General features: G+C 26.3%; 1 protein-coding gene across 1 annotated transcript; it reads left to right on the top strand.

The window, feature by feature from the left end:
- Positions 1-8,413: 8,413 nt before the first annotated feature.
- On the top strand, positions 8,414-9,161 carry LOC127113024 (uncharacterized). The gene is made up of 2 exons (XM_051046430.1): positions 8,414-8,504; positions 8,677-9,161. The coding sequence occupies exons 1-2, from the start codon at positions 8,414-8,416 to the stop codon at positions 9,159-9,161; spliced, it is 576 nt and encodes a 191-aa protein (XP_050902387.1).
- Positions 9,162-11,609: the final 2,448 nt, after the last annotated feature.

Genomic DNA, 11,609 nt, shown 5'->3' with positions numbered 1-11,609 from the left:
ATGTTACTTTAACTTGTTTCGAATTTATTAATTTTATTGCAATTTTTCCATATAGAGAGCTAACACTAGACTTATACCAGCATTTATAGACCATATTATGGGACATCTCCATTCGACCAAAGAGGCTAATGTTGCCCCTGGAATTACTCCGATCCAACTTATACCTGAAGAGAGAGACAATGCTACCGACCGGATATGCATGAGAGTAGATGCCTAAGAAAATATATAATTATATTAATATTAAATATGTCTTTTCAATTTTTAGTAAATATATGTGCGTGCATGCATAAGTTTGAGAAATACCATTTTAATCACTAATAATAAAAGGACCAATAAAATTTACATCGGTTGTGTTTATCATAAATATGACCAAGACACTGGATGATGTTTGGACAAGTAAGAAATCTAGTGTTTCTCATTTTCAAAATTTTATTATAGGATTAAGTAATGATAGTTGCATCATCCATCTTTCTCCTCTGGTTGGTTCAACAGATGTCCTTGGAGTTGTCTCTTCAGTATTGGTATTATCTCGACTCTTGCCCATATCATAACTCCGAGACCGAAACACATAATCAGAGCGTCTATCAGGATATAACAAATTTATATTCAATTAGTATATTTTAATCAAATAAAAACTCTGAAAGTTTTATTGATTTAATTAATATCTCTTTTATCTAATTACTTTCTCGCATATTCGGCTTGACAAGAAGAATACATCCAATTATACTCACAAATATCATTCCCAAAGAACTAAAGGTCGTAACAAAAATCAGACCTCGGGTTTTCATTACTATCGATAGAAGAAAATAGGAAACTCCTTAAAATAAAATACACTGAAAAAAATAATTTTATATCAATCTGATCATAACTAGAATGAGATAAAACATTAATAAAAATGTAATTACTTGTATGTGTAACTTTTAAACTAATAAATATGTTACTTTAACTTGTCTCGAATTTATTAATTTTGTTGCAATTTTTCCATATAAAGAGCTAACACTAGACTTATACCAACATTTATAGACCATATTATGGGACTTCTCCATTCGACCAAAGAGGCTAATGTTGCCCCTGGAATTACTCTGATCCAACTTATACCTGAAGAGAGAGACAATGCTACCGACCGGATATGCACGAAGAGTAGATGCCTAAGAAAATATTTAATTATATTAATATTAAATATGTCTTTACAATTTTTAGTAAATATATGTGTGTGCATGCATAAGTTTGAGAAATACCATTTTAATCACTAATAATAAAAGGACCAATAAAATTTACATCGGTTGTGTTTATCATAAATATGACCAAGACACTGGATGATGTTTGGACAAGTAAGAAATCTAGTGTTTCTCATTTTCAAAATTTTATTTAAGGATTAAGTAATGATAGTTGCATCATCCATCTTTCTCCTCTGGTTGGTTCAACAAATGTCCTTGGAGTTGTCTCTTCAGTATTGGTATTATCTCGACTCTTGCCCATATCATAACTCCGAGACCGAAACACATAATCAGAGCGCCTATCAGGATATAACAAATTTATATTCCATTAGTATATTTTAATCAAATAAAAACTCTGAAAGTGTTATTGATTTCATTAATATCTAGTTTATCTAATTACTTTCTCGCATATTCGGCTTGACAAGAAGAATACATCCAATTATACTCACTAATATCATACCTAGAGAACTAAAGGTCGTAACAAAAACCATACCTTGGGTTTTCATTACTATCTTTAGAAGAAAATTGGAAACTCCTTAAAATAAAATACACTGTAAAAAATAATTTTATAAACATCTGATCATAAGTAGAATGAGATAAAACATTAATAAAAATGGAATTACATGTATATGTAACTTCTAAACTAATAAATATGTTAATTTATCTTGTTTCGAATTTATTAATTTTGTCGCAATTTTTCCATATAAAGAGCAAACACTAGACTTATACCAGCATTTATAGACCATATTATGGGACTTCTCCATTCGACCAAAGAGGCTAATGTTGCCCATGGAATTATTCTGATCCAACTTATATCTGAAGAGAGAAACAATGCTACCGACCGGATATGCATGAAGAGTAGATGCCTAAGAAAATATATAATTATATTAATATTAAATATGTATTTTCAATTTTTAGTAAATATATGTGCGTGCATGCATAAGTTTGAGTAATACCATTCTAATCACTAATAATAAAAGAACCAATCAAATTTACATCAGTTGTGTTTATCATACATATGAACAACATACAGGATGATGTTTGGACAAATAAGAAATCTAGTGTTTCTCTTTTTCAAAATTTTATTTAAGGATTAAGTAATGATAGTTGCATCATTCATCTTTCTCCTCTGGGTGGTTCAAGAGATGTCCTTGGAGTTGTCTCTTCAGTATTGGTATTATCTCGACTCTTGCCCATACCATAACTCTGAGTCCGAAACACATAATTAGAGCGCCTATCAGGATATAACAAATTTATACTCAATTAGTATATTTTAATCAAATAAAAACTCTGAAAGTTTTTTTTATTTCATTAATATCTAGTTTATCTAATTACTTTCTCGCATATACGGCTTGACAAGAAGAATACATCCAATTATACTCACTAATATCATACCGTAGTATGCTTGGGGTAATAAAATGCATTTATTATAATGTCATTGTATTTACTCATTGAACACATACCAACTTCTAATCTTTTATTTCCAAGGTTCACTTCTTTTTAGATTTTAGTTTATGAAAAATTGTAAAATCAATGTAATTGTACTTATTTATTTCTTATACTTATTTTTGTAATTAAAAGATATAAGATATTTATATTATGAAAAAATCATTAAATTTATAAATCTAATTTAATCATATATAAAATTACATAAAAATTATGCGAATTTATTTGTTCCTTAAATCTTTAGTATGGTATAAATGAGTTGAATCAAAAGCAACCGTGCTTATTATGATAATGTGATTTTTTTAAATAATTAAAATATTTCAGTTAACTTTCTAGTATAATTTTGTTTAGTTATGGTTCTCTCTAGTATATAAACCGTAGTATGCTTGGGGTAATAAAATGCATCTATAACTATATATAAAGGGGATACATCCTTTTGGAGTGGCCTATTTTACTTCCTAAAATACCCTTTATCTTCATTTTTTTTATAAATAAAAAAAAACTATAATTATGTATAAAGGGATAGTTTTGTTAGTAACTTCCATCCGTTACTGAGAAGATGGATTCAAAAGTTAATAACTTCCATCATTTATAACACAAAACCAATAAATTTTCACTCATTCCCAAATAAATTATTGCCCACAAAAATTCAGAGTGAGTAACATTGAAGAAATTCTACATACAAGAATTGTGAGACATTCTAACATGGTGGTGAACATATATAAAGTGTAAATATCTTTTCTATTCAATTGTCTGTTTTTTAGGTGATATTAGTCTAATTATTATTGCTACAATTATATTTCTTACCGGTGAATTGATTATACACGTTGTCTCTGAGGGTCCCAAGGTCGTTACCAAATTCACCCGTTCTTGAACTATGTTCTTTGTTCTTCCTCTATTTTATTGTTCTAGGATTTAGTTTATCACAAATTGGTTTGTGTTTTATTTTATAAAAAGAAGATTGTAGACTTACAAATGTTGATTTGAATATTAATGATTATATAATTTCTGTTATAATGTTTAAAATTTTAGAATTATTCTATAATTGCAGATTTTGTGTAATTATCAAAAATCCTTATTATATCAATAGTGTATCATCAAACTGAATTGTTTTTAATTTATAGTTGAATGATATTTATTTAATTAACGTATTCTGTTATGATGGGGATGAAATGAACTGCCAAAAAAATATATGTATTCAAGAAATAACCATATGTAAGGATTTACATTAAAATACATTGTTTAATTGTTTTTTATTAACCTGTATCATAGGTTCATAATATATTGGCTTTTGTGCTCTACTCAATTTTAATAATACACTTACAATAAATTTAGAAAGAGGGGTTAAGATTTTTCCGATAAAATGAACCCAAACTAAATTGTTATATGTATTAACATTACTAAATCGATAACTATAATGGTCTGATATAGAGGGGTGAAAAGATCCAATCAACTTAGATTTAGAGGGGTGAAAAGATCCTAGGTTAAAAATTTAGGCAAAAATTAATTTTAAAATACCCTTTTACTTCCTAAAATACCCTTTATCTTCATTTTTTTTATAAATAAAAAAAAACTATAAAGGGGATACACCTATTTGGAGTGGCCTATTTTTCTCCCGATTTTACCCTTAGATTTTTTAATTCTTTTTCTTTTATTTTTTATCCAATAATAATAATATGCGGCACTCATACCATCCTATAAAATATTTCACTTTTATAACTTCTCACGTTTTTATTCCTATTATCAAATTTTAACTCCTACAAAATAGGAATAACAGTTACAACATATAGGAAACTGCACGTTTTTATTTAAAATATTTTATTTAACAAAATATTTCACTTTATAACTTCTCACGTTTTTATTCCTATTATCAAATTTTAACTCCTACAAAATAGGAATAGTAGTTACAACATATAGGAAACTGCACATTTTTATTTAAAATATTTTATTTAACAAAATATTTCACTTTATAACTTCTCACGTTTTTATTCCATTTATCAAATTTTAACTCCTACAAAATAGGAATAGCAGTTACAACATATAGGAAATGACAATTTAATTTTAAATAATGGATGCATTGGCTTACACACATAAAATCCAAGTGTAAATGGGAGTTTCTATGACATCACCAAAATTTTCACTTTATAACTTCTCACGTTTTTATTCCTATTATCAAATTTTAACTCCTACAAAATAGGAATAACAGTTACAACATATAGGAAATGACGGTTTAATTTTAAATGGGAGTTTCTGTGACATCACCAAAATATTTCCTTAACTTCTCAATATCAATGTTCTTATTATTGGCTGCTACAAAAACAATTACCAACCATATTTATCTTTCACCATAACATAAACCTTCATCTCTCACGTGATTCACGATTTTCATTTTTTTCATTTCCTCCGGTTACAGCAACAACCAAAAGCACCGCTGAGCTTCCGACATCACCGTTGAACTTCCGACATCACCGCTGATACATCCAACGACCAACCTTCGCGATTGAACTGCCTTGCCAGAAACTTCTTGAAGGTACGTGAAATTCTAACTTCTATCTATGACTTATTTGCTTTATGTGTTTCGAAAGAAACACTTGAATTTTCATTAGGATTCGTTCATATTTGTATAATCAACTTTTTTCACTTATTTATAGTCCTCCATTCTGCAATTGTGAAAGTGGAAAAAAAAATGCATTAACAAAAAGAAAGAAGGTGGACCACCACCAACAACGATCCTACGAACATTCACGATTTTCATTTTTTTCATTTCCTCCGGTTACAGCAACAACCAAAAGCACCGCTGAACTTCCGACATCACCGCTGATACATCCAACGGCCAACCTTCGTGATTGAACTGCCTTCACATAAACTTCTTGAAGGTATGTGAAATTCTAACTTCTATCTATGACTTCTTTGCTTTATGTGTTTCGAAAGGAACACTGGAATTTTCGTTAGGATTCGTTCATATTTGTATAATCAACTTTTTTCACTTATTTATTGTTCTCCATTCTGCAATTGTGAAAGTGGAAAAGAAAAGTGCATTAACAAAAAGAAAGAAGGTTCAAAGTTTATGGTGTGAGATTTGTCATATTAGCACTTTTTCAAAAGCTGTGATGTTCATATATTTAGGTACTCATGTAAATATCACATGTAAACATTATAGGAGTGATAAAGTTATAAAGTTACACCTTTTATGACTTCTTATATGTAAAAATATATGAACAGGACAAACATTATAGAACAAACATTATAGAAGTTACTTTATAAAAGCATTAAGAAATTAGTAACTTTTATATAGTGGTATATTAATTAATTATAATTATTATGTTTTTAATTATTACGTTTTAATTAAAATGTTTAAAATAACCAATTACGTATAGTTATGATTATTTACATAGAGTTTATAAAACGTGTTTAATAATTATTTTTCTGTAATTAAAACGTTTAAAATAACCAATTATTTATTGATGTTTACACGTTTATAATTATGATGTTTTTAATAGTTCCTAATTTATAAACTCTATATTATATTCATTAAAAAGCATTAAGAAATTAGTACCACTTTGTATGTTCATATATTTAGGTACTCATGTACTGGTTATTTTTAATAACCACGTTTTACTAATTAGTACCTTCGGACAAATTATTTAAAATACCTTTCACATAATTATTTGGACGGGACAAACATTATAGAAGTTATTTTAATAATAATATAATAATTAAGAGAGACAAAATTTCATATGAGTACCTTCGGAGAAAAGACCACCTATATATTTTGGTAACGGCCTAAACAAAATGCAACGGACAGAATCCACAACTGATTTAGCGGGGGTGTGATGTTCACAACTTAAATTGATTTAATGGACTGACATACTATAATAATTTAATTATTAATTAATTATTAAAATAATTAGTTGAACGAAATATTAATTAATAAATTGGTGGAAATTTTGGGTAACATAATATTTTATTACTTAAAAGAAAACAATATTAACGTATTTTGGGTAACATAATATTTTATTGGTTAAAAGAAAACAATATTAACGTATTTTGAGTAACATACAAAGTGTAATGCTTATTTTAATATATTTTCATAATTTGAATAATAAAATCATCTTATTCATTGCAACACTTATTTTAACGTATTTTAGATAAAGTGTAATACAATAATATATTACATAATTATTACATAAGTGATATATTTAATGTATTTTAACTGGGTTAGATTAAGTAGAAATAATTTAATTATTAAAATTATTTTGAATGCGCAAATTCAATATTATATGATGCAAAAACGGAAATGAAATCTCACTAAAAAATTTATCAACATTTATGTACGTCATGCAACATTTATGTAGGTTATTTATGGAAATCAACAACATATTTAAATTTATAGTATACTTGAAATTGTGTGGTGTTCTTATAAAAACCCTCAAAGTTTAATGCAGAAACATGAAAAAGATGCATGACTTAATTGAAGTTACTGAAATAATTTAAAGTTTCTAGAAATGTAACCAAAAGAGATAAAAAGAAATTTAAATATGTAAGGGAATAGAAAGTGTTAGAGAGAAGAAAAGTATCACTCCCGTTTTTTTTTCATTGCATTTTGACTTTGTTCTCTCTTATAGAATACCATTTTTTTAATTTTAATTTTAAGATAAATTATTTATCAAGTTAAATTAGTATATACTATGAAAGTATTTCAAGTTAAATTAGTATATAGTATGAAAATATATCAAGTGAATAATATATCAAGTTATTCATGCTTATTTTTTTAATTTTCATAATTTTTATTAAGCATATAAACATTTTTATAAGCATAATATAATGATTATATCAGGTTATTTTCATATAAACATATATTATTCTATATACTATTTTTTACTGCGCCAATAGTATATAGAATACCATATCAAGTTATAAAAATAGTATATAGAATACCATATCAAGTTATGTTTATGTTTATTAATAATTTGATTATATGTTTATATAATTTTTTATAAGCATAATATAATGATATAACTTAATAAAGTAGTATATAGAATAATATAATGATTATATGTTATTCATGCTTCTTCTTTTTTCATAATTTTTTTTATTTTTATTTTATGTTTTTGTAGAGGATTCGATATAGTTTCCAATTGACAATTACATTAATAAAATGGAAAATAATACCTGTCAAATATCAAGTCAACAACAGAGGTCAAGAAGGTCCGAAAATGAAAGGAAGAGGAGACAAAATATAAGCAACGAGCAGAGAGAAAACAATTTGTCGAGACAACGTGAAAATTATAGGCGGCGAAAAGAGCAAGAGAAACAAGCTCAAACATCTCGCCCTATAAACAGTCAGTCGAGAGTTTCATTTCAAAATTTTACAAATATGACTTTTCCAAGATCACACTTTCAAGGAACTCATGACAGTGAAGCCGACCCAAGTAGAATTACACATGTTAATGATGTTGCACTTGGTTGGTGATTATCAATATATATATATATATATATATATATATATATATATATTATATATTACATTTCATAATTTTGTTCGCTTTCGTCATATCTTATTTTATGTATTTAAACCCGCAGATCGTAATTGCACATCACCTAATCAACGAAACAACACGAGTCAATCCGAAGTGATATAGTTCTAAGTATGCGAGTATTAATTTTTACAAATGTATATATATATATATATATATATATATATATATATATATATTTATATATTAATTATTATTTTTGTATCAGATGATATGGATGTTGATGAAGCTTTGGAGGATGCAGTAATATCATATGTTAACATGGACGCTAGAGAAAATGGTGCATTATCACGTCGCCCTCAAGGTATGTTCGTAAAAAAAATTCTTCAAATAAATGTAGCATTTGCTCATGTGACATAAAATTTAAAATCATGCAATATTAAAATATAATAATTGAAGCATCTTGCATATATTTTTTATTTGTACTTTAGATTTTAGATAATATTTAGTAATCAATATCAAACTCCTGCCTGTAGAATCAGGACATGCTTTTCGAGCAAAGCACAATATTGCTCGAAATTTCAAAAATAATATGATGATGGCAAAATCCTGGTTGCCTCATCCATTTATCTGTAGACACCGCAATGCAAGATTGTTTCATCATGAATCACGTGACACGTGTTGTAATGGTGGGAAGGTATCATTCTCACGAGTTGATGCTCCTATAGAATTGCAACAATTATTTTTGGATGGTTCAACTGAAGGAAAACATCTTAGGCAACATATTAGAAGTTATAACCATGTGCTTTCATTCACTTCAATTGGTGTTCATGTTGATGAGAATATTATTGCATCTGGTCGTGGTATATACACATTTCGTGCTCAAGGTGCTTTTTACCATAACATAGGAGGTATCCAAATGAGGGTGTCAGGCCGCGTTTCTTACAACTATACATCTACGACACCGATAATGAGCTACATAATAGAATGCAGGAAAATCCACAACTGCACCAAAATATAGTTCACAAATTACAAAAAATGCTCCATCAGTTTAATCCTTTTGTAATTAGGTTCAAGCAACTTTCAATACTTCCAAATATCAGTCGAATAGAGATTTCATGTTTGGCATTCCTCTTAAAGAACGTCATTGATTACACAGTATCAATATTACTTTGCATGCTTCGATATAATTTTGAATATCTTTATTTACCATTTTCAAAATGTAATAATATTACTTTTAATGCAACCTACAGTAGAAACCTCATACAAAGAAAAACAAATATTTATTTTTCTCTGCTGTGGGCATTAAAAAAAGCGGGCAGACGGGCACGGGAGTGCCCGTCTGAACGCTAGTTTATTATAATGTCATTGTATTTACTCATTGAACACATACCAACTTCTAATCTTCCATTTCCAAGCTTCACTTCTTTTTAGATTCTAGTTTATGAAAAATTGTAAAATCAATGTAATTGTACTTATTTATTTCTTATACTTATTTTTGTAATTAAAAGATATAAGATATTTTTATTATGAAAAAATCATTATATTTATAAATCTAATTTAGAAATATATAAAATTACATAACAGTTATACTAATTAATTTGTTCCTTAAATCTTTAGTATGTTATAAATGAGTTGAATCAAATGCAACCGTGTTTATTATGATAATGTCATTTTTTTTAAATAATTAAAATATTTCAGATTAACTTTTAACTTTCTAATATAATTTTGTTTAGTTATGGTTCTCTCTACTATATAAACCGTAGTATGGTTGGGGTAATAAAATGCATTTATTATAATGTCATTGTATTTACTCATTTAACACATACCAACGTCTAATCTTCCATTTCCAAGGTTCACTTCTTTTTAGATTTTAGTTTATGAAAACTTGTAAAATCACTGTAATTGGACTTATTTATTTCTTATACTTATTATTGTAATTAAAAGATATAAGATATTTTTATTATGAAAAAATCATTAAATTTATAAATCTAATTTAGACATATATAAAATTACATAACATTTATGCTAATTAATATGTTCATGAAATCTTTAGTATGTTATAAATGAGTTGAATCAAATGCAACCGTGTTTATTATGATAATGTGTTTTTTTTAAAATAATTAAAATATTTCAGTTTAACTTTTAACTTTCTAATATAATTTTGTTTAGTTATGGTTCTCTCTAGTGTATAAACCGTAGTATGCTTGGGGTAATAAAATGCATTTATTATAATGTCATTGTATTTACTCATTGAACACATACCAACTTCTAATCTTCTATTTCCAAGGTTCACTTCTTTTTAGATTTTAGTTTATGAAAAATTGTAAAATCAATGTAATTGTACTTATTTATTTCTTATATTTATTTTTGTAATTAAAAGATATAAGATTATTTTATTATGAAAAAATCATTAAATTTATAAATCTAATTTAGACATATATAAAATTACATAACAGTTATGCGAATTTATTTGTTCCTTAAATCTTTAGTATGGTATAAATAAGTTGAATCAAAAGCAACCGTGTTGTTTATTATGATAATGTGATTTTTTTTAAATAATTAAAATATTTCAGTTAACTTTCTAGTATAATTTTGTTTAGTTATGGTTCTCTCTAGTATATAAACCGTAGTATGCTTGGGGTAATAAAATTCATTTATTATAATGTCATTGTATTTACACATTTAACACATACCAACTTCTAATCTTCCATTTCCAAGCTTCACTTCTTTTTAGATTCTAGTTTATGAAAAATTGTAAAATCAATGTAATTGTACTTATTTATTTCTTATACTTATTTTTGTAATTAAAAGATATAAGATATTTTTATTATGAAAAAATCATTATATTTATAAATCTAATTTAGAAATATATGAAATTACATAATAGTTATACTAATTAATTTGTTCCTAAAATCTTTAGTATGTTATAAATGAGTTGAATCAAATGCAACCGTGTTTATTATGATAATGTCATTTTTTTTTAAATAATTAAAAAATTTCAGTTTAACTTTTAACTTTCTAATATAATTTTGTTTAGTTATGGTTCTCTCTAGTATATAAACCGTAGTATGCTTGGGGTAATAAAATGCATTTATTATAATGTCATTGTATTTACTCATTTAACACATACCAACTTCTAATCTTCCAATTCCAAGGTTCACTTCTTTCTTGATTTTAGTTTATGAAAAATTGTAAAATCAATGTAATTGTACTTATTTATTTCTTATACTTATTTTTCTAATTAAAAGATATAAGACATTTATATTATGAAAAAATCATTAAATTTATAAATCTAATTTAGACATATATAAAATTACGTAAAAATTTTGCGAATTTATTTGTTCCTTAAATCTTTAGTATGGTATAAATGAGTTCAATCAAAAACAACCGTGCTTATTATGATAATGTGATTTTTTTTAAATAATTAAAATATTTCAGTTAATTTTCTAGTATAATTTTGTTTAGT

This window comes from Lathyrus oleraceus, unplaced genomic scaffold (genome assembly GCF_024323335.1).
Source record: "Lathyrus oleraceus cultivar Zhongwan6 unplaced genomic scaffold, CAAS_Psat_ZW6_1.0 chrUn0244, whole genome shotgun sequence".
In the NCBI taxonomy this organism is placed as follows: Eukaryota; Viridiplantae; Streptophyta; class Magnoliopsida; order Fabales; family Fabaceae; genus Lathyrus; species Lathyrus oleraceus.
Note: the sequence above shows the minus strand (reverse complement) of the source record. Positions and strands in the feature narration are given on the sequence as shown.

Coding starts and splice junctions, on each gene's coding strand:
- LOC127113024 (XM_051046430.1), top strand. CDS start 8,414: ATGGATGTTGATGAAGCTTTGGAGGATGCAGTAATATCATATGTTAAC. Junction 8,505..8,676: donor ATTATCACGTCGCCCTCAAG/GTATGTTCGTAA, acceptor TCCTGCCTGTAG/AATCAGGACATGCTTTTCGA.